Below are 17,685 nucleotides of genomic sequence, written 5' to 3' on the forward strand. Positions count from 1 at the left end.
TCTCCCTCTCACTACCTCCTCCCCACCCACCCACACACACGAAAGAGAAAAGAGTGAAAAACAAAATCCTTGTAACAATATGGATAGTTAATGAAAACAAATTCCCACAGTGACTACATTTGAAAATTTATATATCTCATTCATTCTATGATTCTTTATTGCTTAGTATTCCCTTTTCTGTGTGGAAACAAACTGCATGTTCCATATCTAATTTATGTTGTATATTGGGTACTGTTTTTACTTCCTTCCCTTGTTAGGGAAAACCCAAGACTGAGTCCAAAGCCATTTCTAAAATTACCAACCCTATAAGTAGCAACTTTCCTTGAAAATCCAAATTGGGGACAGAATAAAACACCGAGAAATTGTGCAACCCTACCGAGAAATCACGCAACCCTAGAGCAATGAACCTTGGGCAAACATATTGGCTTCTGCAAATCTAAACAACCCCTTTGAGGTATTTAGTGATGGCAACCTGGGTGGCTTGGAAGTTTTATACCTCATCAGTAGCCTAGAGCATTTGTTAGATGCTTTGTTGACAGAGTTACAAGATCCTATCCACAAGCTGGAATTGGTTTTGAAGCAGACCATGCTTTTCAAGACTGTGTTTGGAGTTAAGTTCTTTGGAGGGTTTCCCTTCTTTGTCTTCTGCAATACTCTTTTGTGCACAACCCCTTCTCTTCACTGTGATGAAGATACAGAAGGGAACCACATAGGACTGAGAGCCGTGCCATATTTTTCTTTTTCCATGGGTTGTCCTGGCCAACAAATTCATCACCTGGTGGCTAACCTACTGGTGATGAGCTTCTCGTTCCTTTGCTAGGCTAGTCTTTGGACAGCATTTTCAGACAGCTGCTGGGATAATAACCTGAAATCTTCCCATCTTGGGAACACCTATCTGAAGATATCTTCTGCTTTGAGAACCGAAGGTCATGCCAACACAGAAATAAGGCATGGAAGTAGGATTTTGTGGATAACTGATAAGATTCTCTTGAATTATTGGGTACTTTTTATTTTTCAGGGTATAAATTTCAGTGTGGTATAGCCGACAGAGGGCTATCCTTGGTGTTGGGAAGACCTGAGTTCAAATCCTATCTTTGATTTGACCTAGCTGTGTGACCAAGTCACTTAACCTCTCAATGCACTGGCAATTCTTTAAGACTCTTAAGTTACAGATGAGTTACCAGCATGCACCCTGGTGTTGAGCTTTGGAGAGATGGCACAATGGAAAGAGCACTAGTTCCATATCAGGTTATTCACCTTTTTGTGTGGTGAAACCTGGGGATCCCTTCTCAGAACCGTGTTTATAAATTCATAAAATAAAATAATACGAAGGATTACAAAGAAAACTTGGAATTCAGTTATCAAATTATAAGAGGAGCAAGGGAGGAGGAAGTCTTGAGATAAAGAACTCCTGCCTAGAATCAGAAGAACTGGGTTAAAATCTCCCTTCTGGTGTTTATTTCCTGTGTGACCTTGCTATTAATTTTTTGGGGGGGGGCGGGCAATGAGGGTTAAGTGACTTGCCCAGGGTCACACAGCTAGTAAGTGTTAAGTGTCCAAAGCCGGATTTGAACTCAGGTCCTCCTGAATCCAGGGCCGGTGTTTTATCCATTGTGCCACCTAGCTTCCCCCTTTTTCGGCTATTAATTCCCCCCCCCCGTGCGACCTTGGACAAGTTACTCAACCTCGATAGATCTCAGTTTCTTCATCTGTAGAAATAGTTAATGAATGCATGAAGGAAATGAACAATTTTCTTTCTTTTAAGATGTTTTCTTGACACCTTTGTTTTTTATAGCCTCTCCATCTTCAAGGATGTGCTCACTCTTCCTCCACTCAGAAAGCCATACCTTATGACAAAGAAGAGAAAAGAAAGAGGACAAAAACCCAAGACGAGACATTTAGCAAAACCAAGGGCACCCTGATCTCCAATCTCTAACCTCCACAGAGAAGAAAGGGAGGTACCTTCTTGCTTTTCTCTTGGATCAAACTCTGTGATAGTTACATGACATTCAACATTTCCTTTTGATTTCTTGTTGATGAACAGACAGTTTTTGAGAGGAGAGTTACAAATTGTTAGTAATTACTTGAAAAAAACGCTTGATCTAATGATGAAAGTGATGCAAATGAAGACAGTTTTGGCATACCACTCCATAGATGCTATATTGACAAAAATAACAAAAAGCAACAAAATCATGGATGGCAGAACTGCAAGCACAGAAAATCTTTGGAGTGTGTTCTGCTAGTATGTAGTAAAAGTGACACGAATTATTGTGCACACTGACCCAGGAATTCTATTTCCGGGAATAATCCTTGAAGGCATGATTTTTTTTTTCAAAAAAGAACAATCTGTTAAAAGATTTTCATAGCAACAGTTTATACAATTGCAAGAAAAAATGGAGACAATTTAAATGTCCAATAGTTATAGCTATCATTCAAGGTTTGCAAAGCACTTGGCAAATATCTCTTTTGATCCTTACAACCCTGGCACACAGGTGCCATTATTAGCATCTCCATTTTATATTTGAGGAGTCTGGCAGACAGAGGTTAAATGACTTGCCCAGGGTCATGCATATGGTGTCTGAGGCTTGATTTGAATTCTGGTCTTCCTGATTCCAAGTCTAGGGCTCTTATCCATCGCACTGCCCAACTACCTCATTGATATAGAAACACTGGTGAGGAAATGCCCTCTACTGACACAGATTGCTACCTGTTGTGCTGCTATTGTTTCTCCTTCATTCTCTTTTTCTTTCTTTCTTTCTTTCTTTTTTTTTTTTGGTGAGACAATTGGGGTTAAGTGACTTGCCCAGGGTCACACAGCTAGTAAGTGTCAAATGTCTGAGGCCAGATTTGAACTCAGGTACTCCTGACTCCAGGGCTGGTGCTCTATCCACTGCACCACCTAGCTGCCCCTCTCCTTCATTCTCTCTCTCTCTCTCTCTCTCTCTTTTTTTAAAGTGAGGCAATTGGGGTTAAGTGACTTGCCCAGGGTCACACAGCTAGTAAGTGTTAAGTGTCTGAGGCTGGATTTGAACTCAAGTCCTCCTGACTCCAAGACCGATGCTTTATTCACTGTGCCACCTAGCTGCCCCTCCTTCATTCTCAAAGAGGACTATGACATCAGGGTGATGTCACGACTTGCACTGAATTGGATTTCAGTGAGGGGGGGCTGTGCAAGGTCATCAACCTCACTCTCTCCTCCAGAGCCGTCTGGGTCCAGTGGCAAGATATAGATCAGGATGTCTGGAGATGGCCCTGGATGTTTAAGGCAATTGGGGATAAGTGACTTGCCCAGGGTCACATAGCTAGTAAGTGTCAAGTTTCTGAGGCCGCATTTGAATTCAGATTCTCTTGACTCCAGGGCCAGTATTCTATCTACTGCACCTCCTAGTGGCCCCCTAACTATTGTGCAAGTGTAGTCTTAAAGAGCTGCCTGGGGCATTGAGAAGTTGTGACTTCCTCAGTTCAACATAGTCAGGATGGCAGGGATAAATTTGAACCTGGCTCTCTATCCCTACAGCACACTCCACACTGAATAGAATGTCATGGGATACTTAAAATTAAGACTGACTCAGAGAAAGGATACAAAGAAATTGGCCAAGACTCATAAGATAACGCAAAGTGAAGAAAAAAGCGGAGCCAGAAGGACCATTCACTAATTATGAAGCCCAGAAGAGGAAAAGTGAATGAGAATGAACACAAAGAGACTCTCGATGCATACTTAGAAGGATGGTAATGATAGAGTCTTTTATGGGCTTAACTCACTAATTTAAATATGAGCAGTTACCAAGCAAGTGAAGTTGGTTGTTTTAATGTGCAATATTAAGTTTTTAATAAAACATTTCATTGAAATACTATTTGTTGGGGCAGCTAGATGGCGCAGTGGATAGAGCACCGGCCCTGGAGTCAGGAGGACCTGAGTTCAAATCCGGCCTCAGACACTTAACACTTACTAGCTGTGTGACCCTGGGCAAGTCACTTAACCCCAATTGCCTCACTAAAAAAAAAAAAAACAAACCCCACACACACAAAAAAGGAAATACTATTTGTTACATGGGAGCCATCTTTCTGACAAGTCCCAACTTTGCCAGGCTAATCCTCAGATGACAGATATTTAGTCAGTCAGTCAACCAGCATTTATTAAGTTCTTAGAGTTCCTCATCCATCCCTGGACCTATTTTCTTTTTTATTTCATTTTTTGGTTTGTTTTGTTTTTTGATGAGGCAATTGGGGTTAAGTGACTTGCCCAGGGTCACACAGCTAGTAAGTGTCAAGTGTCTCAGGTGGGATTTGAACTCAGGTCCTCCTGAATCCAGGGCCGATGCTCTATCCACTGTGCCACCTAGCTGCCCCCTGGACCTATTTTCAACAGTTTTACAGCTTGACAGGGCATGCTTAAATCTAAAAGCCATATTTTTTTTAAATAATTTTGTTCAATTAGCATTTATTTTCTCTCCCTTTCCCTCCTTCTCCCCCCCCCCATCCCCTCAATTTTAAGCCCTGCTGGCAATTTTAAACCCCTTCAAGAATCCAGAGTCATCTGTATGGTATGCTTGCTGAATTGAACCTTCCTTTACTAGACTGTCTTGGGCTTCTCTCCTTCAGTGCTTTTCAGTTAGTAAGCTCTCAGCAAATATTTTTTTAAATGGATTAATGAGTCACCTGGGACAAAGGAAAGAAAAGGCAGGGAAGCAGAGGGCACCATTTTGAAATTCATGGCCAGAAGGATAAGATTTATAACCCTAGACACTTCAGGGCAGGTGAGGAAGGAAAGTCTTTTTTTTTTTTCAGCAACAAACATTTATTTTGTTTTCCAGTTACATGCAAGGGTAGTTTTCAACATTCATTTTCATAAGAGTTAGAGTTTCAAATTTTTCTCCCTCCCTCCCTCCCTTTCCTCCCCCTTCCACAAGATCGCAATCAGGTTAAAATATATACAATCCACAGTGTTCTTTTTATCAGTTCTTTCTATAGGAGTGCATAGTAAGCTTCCTCATTAGTTCTTGGGATTGTCTTGGATCATTGCACTGCTGAGAGTAGTTAAGTCATTCACAATTGCTCATTGAACAATACTTCTGTCACTATGCACAATGTCCTCCCAGCTCTGCTCACTTCACTATACATCGATGTTCATTAGTCTTTCCAGGTTTTTCGGGGATCATCCTGTTTGTCATGTCCTGTAGCACAAGACCATTCCACTACAATCATATCGCACAGCTTTTGAGGAAGGAAAGTCTTCATGGAAGACCAGTGGGATGGATTCAAAGACCTCTGCTGTTCTCAGCTCTCAGATTTTGAGTCTGTAGGGGCCCTGATCTCTTGGACCCATACTAGGAAAACTCAATTTCTGGAGCAAAATTAGCTGGGAAGGAAGAGGAGGCAGGTGAGGCCTCACAGTGCAGAAGTGCTCCAGGCTAAGTTAGGGCAGGGGAGGCAGCTGCAGTGTTCCCAGAGCCTGGGCTGGAGGGGTGTGTGTGTATGTGTTGGGGGAGATAGGGCTGGACCCTTGGGGAAGGACTCCTGGAGAGAAAGAGCAGCTGGCTCACCGGCTTATCACCCCAAGGTCTCTTGGAGGTGGGGGGAGAAAGGTACATCTCTGGCCTCTGCTGAGGGCCAAGGTTACTGGCTCAGTGCCCCAGGGTAAGCAGAGGCAGGAATATAAGGAGGGAAACACTGGGCTGGTTGTCTCACTGCAGCACCATGGCATTCCTTCAGCTCCTCTCCTGCCTGGCCTTTGTGGCTGCAGCCTCAGGTGAGTCCTGTTCCCTGACCCTCTCCCAGGACCCATCCCCAGAGGGCAAGTGGGCATTCTCAACCCCATGGGGCTACACAGTGACCTTTGACTGAAGGGAAGAGCCTGGAGGTAGATCCTGCCCCTGACACTTCCTACCTGTGTGTCCTTGAGCAAGTGGCTTAACCATTGTGGGCCTCAGTTTTCTCCTCTGTAACGTGGGAGGAGGAAAGGAGGCTGGCCTTGTTGGCCTCTGGAGTCCCTTCCAGCCCGAGATGTCTGGGCACAGGACTCACTTGAGAAGTTGTGAAGCCCCTGCTTTCATTTCCCCCCCCACTACTTTCTGGAATTCCTCAGATTAAAAAATTAATTTAGGGGGCAGCTAGGTGGTACAGTAGATAAAGCACCAGCCCTGGATTCAGGAGGACCTCAGTTCAAATCCGGCCTCAGACACTTGACACTTAGTAGCTGTGTGACCCTGGGCAAGTCACTTAACCCTCATTGCCTCCCCCCCAAAAGCAACAACAAAAAAATTAATTTGGAGGCTTCTCTTTTAAAATGAAAATGCCCCTGGGTGTGTGGGGGGAGGTTTGAAGACTCTCAGCTGCTCAGATCTTGATATAAATGAATCCTAACATGGAGTTGAAAGCAGCTGTGTTGGTAGGGGAAGTTTGGAGGAGGAAGTTATTTTGGATCTGGGTACAGGACAGCAGGCCTGAGGGAGACACTCCCATGGGGGTTGGGGGGAGGAGGGGATTGGGCAGCCTTGGAGACCAGGGAGCAACTTTCAAATTTCAGTTCTGGCAGGGAACCTGGGTGGGGACCACTGGCTCCTTTTACATTTCCTGGGTGGGGAGGGAGCTGTGGCCAGAAGCCCAGGGAGGATATCGAGGCACAGAGAGCACCTTTGCCATCCCCAGACTCTAGCTAGGGTAGCCCACTGGTTACTGAGTAGCCCTGGGAAAGCCTTGCTCAGGAGAGGCTGATGGGAACCGAGGGGATACCTGGGTTTAGGGGTTCCCTCTTCAGCTGCTCCCAAAGGCCATCTCCAGGCCTCTCTTCCTTTTCTTCCTTTCCATTATCTGCCAGAAATGGGATAGGGTTAAGGAGGATCCTCATATCCCAGATCCAGGGGTTTCATTAAGAATCCTCCAGGTGGGGGTGGCCAGGTGGTGCAGTGGATAAAGCACTGGCCTTGGATTCAGGAGGACCCAAGTTCAAATTCAGCCTCAGACACTTGACACTTAACTAGCTGTGTGACCCTGGGCAAGTCACTTAACCCTCATTGCCCTGCAAAAATTAAAAAAAAAAAAAAGAATCCTCAGGTTGAGCCCAGTACTGGGTTCTCTTTCGCCTTGAGGTTTTTGAGTCTTGGCTGAGACAGATCCTTAGCCCTCCTCAGATCCCAAGGCACCCTGAGGCCCAAGGGTCTTGGCCTGGCTCCCTGGACCAGGTGTTTGCCTTCAGTTCACCTTCCCCCTTCCTGCTATTTCCAGCAGGTGATCTGCATTCAACCCAAAGCTGATTATTCTTGGGGAATAAGAAGCTATTGGGGGTAGGGGATTCCAGACCAGGTGTCTCCAGCAGCAGCTAAGGCTTCGTCAGGCCTGAAAGACTGGGGGGGGGCGGGAATGGTGGGAGCCCACCCAGCTATTGAAAGGCTGGGGACCCTAAGTACCTTCATTTTCTCCATACCTCTAGGCTGTGGTGTCCCAGCCATAGAGCCAGCCCTCAGTGGTCTGGCCAGAATTGTCAATGGCGAAGATGCAGTTCCCGGTTCCTGGCCTTGGCAAGTGTCTCTGCAGGTGAGCACCTAGACCCTGTTTCATGGGGGGCAGAGCTGTTACCCCGCTCCTTTTCCTTCTTCCACCCCCCCTCCCACATCCCTCTCCCTACAAGATCGGGGGGGGGAAGGAGGTGGAGGGCAAGATGCCCACTGAGGAAGAAGAGAGTGATTGAGAAGCTGTCCTGGTGCCCCAAGAAGTCTCCTGTTTAGTTGGCAACACCTCTCCTTCAGCCCCATAAATGTCAGCCTCTGTGTCCAATAGCAACTTCTGCCCTACCAGGCAAGAAGGAAATGTTAGCCCTAGTTGCTGCCCAGCTTATCAGGAGACCCAGGTGGTCTTGTCTGGGATCCCTCCTCTTCCCAGTCCCCCGAAAGGATAAAAAAGACCCATTTTCCTGACCCCAGACTAGGGCTCTCCTCAGCCCCTGAGATCCTGTCCCCCTCTGTCCCCAGAGGAGGTCCCTGAGCTGTTGAGATTTTCAGGGTGCTTATGATTCCCATCTGTTCTCTCCCCGTCCAGAGAGGAGGATCCCACTTCTGTGGGGGCTCCCTCATCAGTGAGAACTGGGTGGTTACAGCTGCTCACTGCGGTGTCAGGTAGGTCATGGGAAACCCACTCCAAGGTTTCTCTTTTCCTGTTCTGGAAAACTGGGTGGTGGTGAGCTGGGTTGGATAAAGGGGTTTCTGTGATAGTAGATGAGCATTTGTGCAACCCACAGCAGGGCCTGCTGGGCCTTTGACACGTGTGCTCTTCCCTCTGTTTTAGGACAACTGACAAGGTGGTTGCTGGACAGTTTAACCTGAAATCTAATGATGATAATGTCCAAGTTCTGAACATAGCCCAGGTATAGCCTGGGCCCAGAGGAGGGGCACGGGAGGGGTGTTCTGCTGGGAATTTGGAGGCCATGGCCTCCTTGCATAGGCTAAGAGTATGGGCACAGGAGAAGTAAAGCATTTAATGAACTCTTACTAGTTGTCAGGCACTGAGTCAATAGAGAGGGTCAGCTGGGGTGGGGAGCTGGTAACTAATAGAATCTAAGCTATGACTTCTTCTGTTGTTAATATTTAGCATTTAAAAAGGGTTTCATGGATAGTTGGCCGACAATCATTTATTAAGTGCTTACTATATGCCAAGCATCGTGCTAAGTGCAGGGAAAACCATAAAAAGTAAAAAAAGGGGGGGGGGCAGCTAGGTGGCACTTTAGCCAGCCCTTGATTCAGGAGGGCCTGAGTTCAAATCTCACCTCAGATGCTTGACACTAGCTGTGTGACCCTGGGCAAGTCACTTAACCCTCATTACCCAGCCAAAAACAAACAAGCAAACAAACAAGAAAACCCAGAGTCCCTGCCCTCAAGGAACTGACACTCAAATGGGGAAGAATAACTATGTACATGGTAAATTGGAGGCAGTCTCAGAGGGAAGAAATTGACAGTGGAGGGAACTGAGAAATAAAAAAAAATTCTGATTAGCATTTTATGGTGAGTTAAGACTTGCAAAGCACTTGACAAATATTATCTCATTTTGTTCTCACAACCACTTTGGGAAGTTAGTGTATTTATCATTCCTATTTTATGGATCAGGAAACTGAGGCAGACAGAGGTTGTGTGATTTGACCAGGGTTACCCAGCTAAAAAGTATCTGAGGCAGAATTTGAATTCAGGTATTCTTGACTCTTAGTCTAGCCCATTATCTACTGTGTCATGTAGTTTAAAGACTCTTCTTCCTGAGTTCAAATCCAGTCTTCAGACTCATGCTGGCTGTGTGACCCTGAGCAAGTCACTTCACCCTGTTTGCCTCAGTTTCCTCATCTGTCAAATGAACTGGAGAAGGAAACGGCCAAGTACTCTAGTATCTTGGCCAAGAAAATCCCAAATGGGGTCATGGAGAGTTGGACATGACTGAAATGACTGAAAAACAAAAAGGGAAAAACTTCCTAACAGAGTGGGGTGTCTTGTGAGGTAGTGAGTCCCCCGTCACTGGAAGCCTTTAAGTAATAGCAATCAATGAAAGTTTGGGCGCAGGGGAGCCAATATCCAAGATTCAAACCAGGGTCTCACGCCCTTGTCCCTGGCCTTCCTTTCAGGTTTTCAAGAACAAAAAGTTTAACATGCTCACCGTTAGCAATGACATCGCCCTGTTGAAGCTGGCTACCCCTGCGACCTTCCAAGAGACTGTGTCCTCCGTCTGCCTCCCCAGTGCCACTGATGATTTCCCTGCAGGCACCACCTGTGTTACTACTGGCTGGGGCAAGACCAAGCACACCGGTGAGCATGACACTGGCTTGCTCAGCATTAGATGCTTTGCCTGCCTTCGATAGCATTTGTTGTTGTTAGTTTGCAGTTAAGACCCCTTATTCTAATTCATGTATCTCAGACTATAAGGCACATGGATTTAATTTTGTCTGAGAAAAGTCACTTTTCTCTCTGCTTTCTCAAAATGTTGTCATTTTTTAGACTTTACTTTCACCCTGAATTTTTAATTCAGAGTCCAAGTCCTTCCAGAGTTGGAACATGGCTCTGAGACATCCAGCTCAGTATGAAAAGCTCTTTTTGCTGGGTAGCCCCTAGGTGAGGATGTTTAAGGGATCCTCCCTGCAACTGACTACCTTCCTGCCTTCTCTCAACTCCATTTGCTTAGTGGTAAAGTTTGCTCAATTGGCAAGGGCTTCTGGATCACTTGCAATTCACACAAAACATCAGAAGCAAACTGAGTGGTTAGCTCTCAAAAATGGATTTGATTATAATACGATCTCAACAAAATAAGAATAGAATTGTAAAAACTATAAACATGAAATTGTTTACAGTTTAAGAAGGCTATGTATTATAAGCTTTAACCAAATAACCAGCTTGGAACGGAATCTGGCATGTTCTTCAGTCCAGACTATCAGAAACAGTTCTTCCTGACTCTGTCCCCTACCCGCCCCCCTCATCCCATTCACTTCACCAGACACGTCTAACCTGCTTCCTTGTCTTTTGTCTCTGCAGCTCTCAACGTCCCAGACAAGCTCCAACAGGCAGCTCTGCCCCTGATCTCCAATGCTGAGTGCAAGGAATTCTGGGGGAGCAAAATCAAAGACACTATGATCTGTGCCGGAGCCAGTGGTGTTTCTTCCTGCATGGTACTTGCCTCTCGGGCTTTCCTTTACTCTCCCCTTCTCTCCCTCCCCCATTTTTCTCCTCTCTGTTTTCCTTCCTCTCTCTCCCTTTTTAGAATCACAAAAGATGTGTTGCCCTGAAGGGGTCTTATCATTCATTATCTACATTACAGACAAGGGAAACTGAGGCCGAGAAAATCAAAGTGATTTGGCATTCTGATAGAAAGTAGCAGAGCCAATCTCAATCTAGTAATTCCCTCCCACCCCTGGCCCCATGACATCCACCTCACTTCTCAGAAGGGATGACAGAAGATATTTAGTCCAATACATGCTTAATCTCCCTATAAACTGCCTGACACAAGTGGTCATCCATCCTTCTGTTAAAACCACCAGGAAAGAGAAACTCCCTGCCTAGTCTACTTTTGGACAGATATAATCATCATCACAGACTTCCCTCTGCCTCAGTTTTCTCGTCTCTCAAATGGGAACTAATACCCCTACTCTTTCTACCTCTCTCTTTGGGCTGTTGCAAAGAAAAAATGAGATCACAGACGTGAAAACATTTTGAAAAGTCAAAAGTGCTTAGAAAAATGGAATCTTTATTCTTTCTCTATTTTCCTCCCCTTGTGCATTTGAAAAGTCTCCAACCAAGCCTCTGCAGGCTCATGAGAGGATCTAGCCATGGTGCCAGTCCCTGGACTAAGTCACTGAACTTTCGGTTCTTAATTTCCATTTATTTCTATAGCATCTTCCAATTTGCAACAAGCTTACAAGGCAGGTGAGAGGAGAGGTATTATCAACATTGATGGTATTTAGGGGCAGCTAGGTGGCGCAGTGAATAAAGCACCGGCCCTGAATTCAGGAGGACCTGAGTTCAAATCCGGCCTCTGACACTTGACACTTAGTAGCTGTGTGACCCTGGGCAAGTCACTTAACCCTCACTGCCCCAAGGGGGGAAAAAGAAAAAAACAACAACCACTATTGATGGTATTTTTACTCTCCTATGAAGCCCCTGGTCGTGTAACTACAAAGTATTAGCACTGAGACTCAAATTTGCATCTTCAGAGTCTAAAGTTAATGCCCTCTGCCACCCAGGCCCTGTTTTGGGGGTGCCGATAGACCCTCTCAAGCTCTCTTGTCTCTCCTCCCTAGGGTGACTCTGGTGGCCCCCTGGTCTGCCTGAATAATGGTGCCTGGACCCTGGTTGGCATTGTCTCCTGGGGAAGTGGCACCTGTTCCACCAGCAGCCCTGCTGTGTACTCCCGGGTCACCGAACTCCTCCCCTGGATCGAGGAAACCCTGTCCAGCAACTGAGCTGTTTAAGAAAAGATGCCTCTCCTTGCAGCTCTTCCCTTCCCCTACCTCCAATAAATGCATCTATGCAAGATCATTCTGGGTTCACGTGTTCTCTTTGCTTGCAGTAGAGACACAGGCGGAGAACGACTGTGCTCAGAAGGCCAGACACGTTCTCGGGAGGGCAGACCCCTGGCAAGGGTTTCTGGGAATTAGTTCCATTTCTAATGATGTTGCTGAGGTTTGAGAAGAGGGAGAGGACCGGTTCCTGCCTGCCCTACCTGGCCAAAGGTGACCTCTAGGCCTTGAAGTTGAGGCACAGTGAGTGCACCTCTTTTAGGAAGAGCTGATACCATCCAACTGATTTTCTCCCAGTGCCTGACTTCAGTTTACTCCTGCTGGACATTCGTCTCACCACCTTTTCCAACAGAAATCCTCTCCACATACCTATTCCTTTCCCTTAACAACTTGTCAAGGGGGGCAGCTAGGTGGTGCAGTGGATAGAGCACTGGCCCTAGAATCAGGAGTACCCGAGTTCAAATCCGGCCTCAGACGCTTGACACTTACGAGCTGTGTGACCCTGGGCAAGTCACTTAACCCCAGTTGCCTCACCCTCCCCCACCCCCCCAAAAAAAGAAAAAGCCTAATTAAAAAAAAAACAACAACAACTTGTCAGGGCACCATGTTCTAGGAAGGACATTGACACAAGCTGGAAGGTGTAGAAAGGACTAGGAACCCTGTCGTGTGCTGATCGAAAGGTGGAACTAGAGCTATTTAGCTTAAAGAAGACAAGGAGACTGGGTGGCTAGGTGGTGCAGTGGATAAAGCACTGGCCTTGAATTGAGGAGGACCTGAGTTCAAATCCGACCTCAGACACTTGACACTTACGAGCTGTGTGACCCTGGGCAAGTCATTTAACCCTCATTGCCCTGCCAAACAAAATCAAAAAGAAAAAGATGACAAGGAGAGTAGGGCACAAGAGCTGTCTTCCACTATTTGAAGGGCCATCTGGATGTCCCTGATCTGAAACTTTGTATCCATGTGACCAGAGGCTTCATGGGAGAGTGGAAAGAACATTGTCTCTAGAGACTGAGGATTTGGGTTCAAGTTCTATCTCTGATGCTAACCCCAGGTGGGATATGGAAGAGGGAGGAGCTGAGAACAATGGGTCAAAGCAGCCAAGAGTCAGATTTAGGTGAAGTCTTCAGGAAACACTTCCCAACCATTGGAGCTGTCTGCCCCAAAGTGAAAGGGACAGCCTCAGGAGGTACTAGATTCCCCTTTAATGGGGTTCTTCAAGGACAGTCTAGATGACTTGTAGTCAGGGATGCTGTAGAGGGTATTCTTCTTCAGGTAGAGGGTACATAACATGACCTCAGAATTCCCTTCCAAGGTTGAGATCTTGGGGCAGATTTGTAGCTTGTTTGCTCTGGCTCCCTCCTACCCCCATCTGCCCATCAAGGTTCTAGGCAGGCACACAAGGGTTGGGGGTGGGTTCTCTCTTCTCTACTGCCATTGGCTTAAGACCCCACTAGCTGCATCCCCCTCCATGTTAGGGAGCAGAGACTAGAGCCCTCAGGCCTTTTAATCACTTAACATAAACTAGCTTTTACAAGGGAAAATTCACTTCAAAGATATGGCAAGAACAAACATACATTTTCCCCCACCCCTTAGGGCACACCACCCTAATTTCTTGTTCATAATTGAGCTTAATTCCCGCCCTCCCTTTTTTTCTGCGGAGCAATGAGGGTTAAGTAACTTGCCCAGGGTCACAAAGCTAGTAAGTGTCAAGTGTCTGAGGCCGGATTTGAACTCAAGTCCTCCTGAATCCAGGGCCTGTGCTCTATCCACTGCACCACCTAGCTGCCCTCCCCTAGCTTAATTCCTTCAGAGCATTGGTCCCACTGAGTTCATGTTCAAAGGCAGCATTTCTGCCAGATGAATCCTTGTCTCAAATACCACTTAGCTGGGGTCCCAAAGGTCTCTTGCTCCTCTGGGCATTGATGCTGCATATACACACATGGTGAGAAAAGACTCTAATAAAAAAAGAAATTCACCATTTATACAGTCTTTTAAGGTTTGCAGAACACTGAGAGCTGATCCACTTAGTTAAGCTGTCCTGGTTGGTCGGTGAGTGATTCAATCAATCAATGAATCAGACCACAAGGATTTACTTACAGGCAGCTTACTCTGTGCCAAACACCATGCTAAATGCTGCATATACAAAGTAAAACAGATTCTGCCCTCCCAAACCTTAAAGCCCTATGTAAATGCCAGCTGTTATCATTTCTGTTCTAATGGGGGAGAAAATGTGCCAATATTTAGGGACAGTATATGCAAGATACATACCAAGGAAATACAAAGTTATTTGATAGGAGGCAGCACTAGCTGTTGGCAGCACCTGGAGCAGAAGATGGCCTCTTTAATGGAGGGATTCTAAGAGATAGAAGTGAGAGGGAGAGCCCTCCAGGTGTGCCTTGGCAAAACTAAGGCAAAGGTGTGAAGTTGGGAGATGGAGTGTCCAACTGGAGAAATGACAAGAAGGTTTAGATTGCTGGATCACACAATGAGTGGAGGTGAAAAAAATTTTTTTAGATGAGTGGTGAGGAGTAAAGTGTAAGAAGATTGGAAAAGTAGGAGGATTTCAGGTTGTGAAAGGCTTTAAAAGCCAAACAGAGGATTTTATCTTTGATCCTTGAGGTAAGAGGGAGCTACTGGAGTTTACTGAGGTATGTGGGTGACATGGTCTTCTTTAGGAAGAATTCTTTGGCAGCTGAATGGATTAGAATGGGAAGAGATGAGGCAGGAAGACCAATTAGGTCTTTATGTCTCCAGTGCCTGGAAGATAGTAGGTGCTTAATAAGATGCTTGTTGATCAATAGCCTTCTATTAGTCTCAAGCAATCGACTCTTCAATGCTGTTTTCCTTAACTTTTGGGGAGGAAGGAGATTGTACTTGGTGGGGGAGTTGATTGTGAGTATGGTGAGGTCTGGCCAATGTGTTGAAACCAAATTTGTGGTTCAGCCTTCTCTCTCTTTTTTTTAAAAGCCAAGAATAGCCATTATTTATTTATTTATTTAAAAAACATTTTTATTTAAAGTTGTCAGTTCCAAACCCTATCCTTCCCTTCCTCTGTCCCTCCTTCCTCCCTTCCCCCTTTCTAAGGCAGTAAGCAATCAGATGTAGGTTATATATATGCAATTATGTAAATAATTTCCATATTAGTCATTTTGTATAAGAAGATAAATTAAAAAATGAAAGAAAGTGAAAATAGCATGCTTCAGTTTGTGTTCAATCAATATCAGTTCTTTCTTTGGAGGTGAATAGTATTCTTCATCATTAGTCCTTTGGGATTATTTTGGATCATTGTATTGCTGATAATAATTGTCATTCACAGTTCTTCATCAAATAATATTGCTGTCTCCATGCATAATGTTCTCTTGGTTCTGCTCACTTCACTCTACATCAGTTCATACAAGTCTTTCCAGGTCTTTCTGAGACCATCCTGCTTGTCATTTCTTATAGCACAATAATATTCCATTACAATCATAGCTTGTTTTGCCATTCTCCAATTGATGGGCATTCCCTTGATTTCCAATTCTTAGCCATCTCAGAAAGAGCTGCTATAAATATTTGTGTACAAATAGATCTTTTTCTCTTTTTGGGGATGTCTTTGGGATATAAACCTAGCAGTGGTATTGCTGGATCAAAGGGTATGCACAATTTGATTAGCCCTTTGGGCATAGTTCCAAATTGCTCTCCATAATGGTGGGATCAATTCACAACTCCACCAACAGTGGACTAGTGTCCTAGTTTTCCCACATCCCCTCCTACATCCAACATTTTCTTTTTGTTGTTGTTGTTGTATTTGTCACTCCAATAGGTGTGAGGTAGTACCTCAGAGTTGTTTTAATTTGCATTTCTCTCATCAGTAGTGATTTAGGGCATTTTTATATGACTATAGATAGCTTTGATTTCTTTGTCTGAAAACTGATTGTTCATATCCTTTGACTGTTTATCAATTGGAGAATGACTTGTATTTTTATAATTTGACTCAGTTTTCTTTATATTTGAGAAATGAGGCCATTATCAGAAATACTTGTTTCAAAATTTCTTTCCTAGTTTTCTGCTTTCCTTATAATTTTGGTTGTATTGGTTTTGTTTGTACAAAAGCTTTTTAATTTTCTATAATCAAAATTATCTCTTTTACATTTTGTAATTCTCTCTATGTCTTCTTTGGTCCTAAATTTCCCCTTCATAAATCTGACAGATGAACTATTCCAAGCTCTCTTAATTTGCTTATGGTATCACCCTTTATGTGTAAATCATGTACCCATTTTTATCTTATTTTAGTATATATTGTGAGATGTTGGTCTATACCTAGTTTCTGCCATACTGTTTTCCAGTTTTTCCAGTAGTTTTTGTCAAATAATGAGCTTTCGTTCCAAAAGCTTGGATCTTTGGGTTTATCATATACTAGATTACTATAGTCATTTTCTATAGTCTAATTTGTACCTGTTCTATCCCACTGATCCACCTCTTTCTTTTTCTTTTCTTTCTTTTTTCTGTGGGGCAATGAGGGTTAAATGACTTGCTCAGGGTCACACAGCTAGTAAGTCTCAAATGTCTGAGGCAGGGTTTGAACTCAGGTCCTCCTGAATCGAGGGCCAGTGCTTTATCCATGGTGCCACCTAGCTGCCCCTCACCTTTCCATTTCTTAGCCAGTACTAGATTGTTTTGATAATTACTACTTTGTAATACAGTTTGAGATCTGGTACTGCTTGACCAACTTCTTTCACATTTTTTTCCCATTGATTCTCTTGATGTCTTTGAGCTTTTGTTCTTCCAGGTGAATTTTGTTATTATTTTTTCTAGATCTATAAAATAATTTTTGATAGTTTGCTATGGCAGTGAACAAATAGATTAATTTAGGTAGGATTGTCATTTTTATTATATTGGTTTGGCCTACCCATGAACAATTAATGTTTTTCCAATTGTTTAGATCTGACTTTATTTGTGTGAGAAGTGTTTATAGTTGTGTTCATATAGTTCCTGGGTTTGTCTTGGCAGGTCGACTCCCAAGTATTTTACATTATCTCCAGTTTTTTTGAATGGAATTTCTCTGTTGCTGCTGGACTTTGTTGGTAATCTGTAGAAATAAATGCTGGTGATTTATGTGGGTTTATTTTGTATCCTGCAACTGCTAGAGTGGTTAATTTCAAGTAGTTTTTTAGTTGATTCTTTAGGATGTTCTAAGTATAACCTCATATCATCTGCAAAAAGTGATAGTTTTGTTTCCTCAGTGCTTATTCTAATTCCTTTAATTTCTTTTTCTTCTCTTATTGATATAGCTAACATTTCTAGTACAATATTAAATATAGAGGTGATAATGGGCATCCTTGCTTCTCTCTGTATTGGGAAAGCTTCTAGCTTATCCCCATTACAAATAATGGTTTTAGATAAATATTACTTTTAGGGGGGCTGGGCAATGAGGGTTAAGTGACTTGCCCAGGATCACACAGCTAGTAAGTGTCAAGTGTCTGAGGACGGATTTGAATCCAGGGTTAGTGCTTTATCCACTGCGCCACCTAGCTGCCCCCTACTTATTGTTTTAATGTATGCCCCATTTATTCCTATGCTCTCTGGCGTTTTTTTTGTTTTTTAAATTAAATTAAATTTTTGGTTTTTTTTTTTTTTTTTGCAGTGCAATTGAGGGTTAACTGACTTGCCCAGGGTCACACAGCTAGCAAGTGTCTAATGTCTGAGGACGGATTTGAACCCAG

The 17,685-nt window shown here is 44.1% G+C and overlaps 1 protein-coding gene across 1 annotated transcript; it reads left to right on the top strand.

Annotated features, from left to right (window-relative positions):
• The first annotated feature begins 5,636 nt into the window (after window positions 1-5,636).
• LOC122742228 (chymotrypsinogen 2-like) lies at window positions 5,637-11,999 on the top strand. The gene is made up of 7 exons (XM_043986313.1): window positions 5,637-5,749; window positions 7,430-7,533; window positions 8,035-8,111; window positions 8,281-8,359; window positions 9,599-9,779; window positions 10,500-10,633; window positions 11,762-11,999. The coding sequence occupies exons 1-7, from the start codon at window positions 5,698-5,700 to the stop codon at window positions 11,921-11,923; spliced, it is 789 nt and encodes a 262-aa protein (XP_043842248.1). The 5' UTR covers window positions 5,637-5,697; the 3' UTR covers window positions 11,924-11,999.
• Window positions 12,000-17,685: the final 5,686 nt, after the last annotated feature.

The sequence above is a fragment of the Dromiciops gliroides genome, chromosome 2 (genome assembly GCF_019393635.1).
Source record: "Dromiciops gliroides isolate mDroGli1 chromosome 2, mDroGli1.pri, whole genome shotgun sequence".
Taxonomy (NCBI): Eukaryota; Metazoa; Chordata; class Mammalia; order Microbiotheria; family Microbiotheriidae; genus Dromiciops; species Dromiciops gliroides.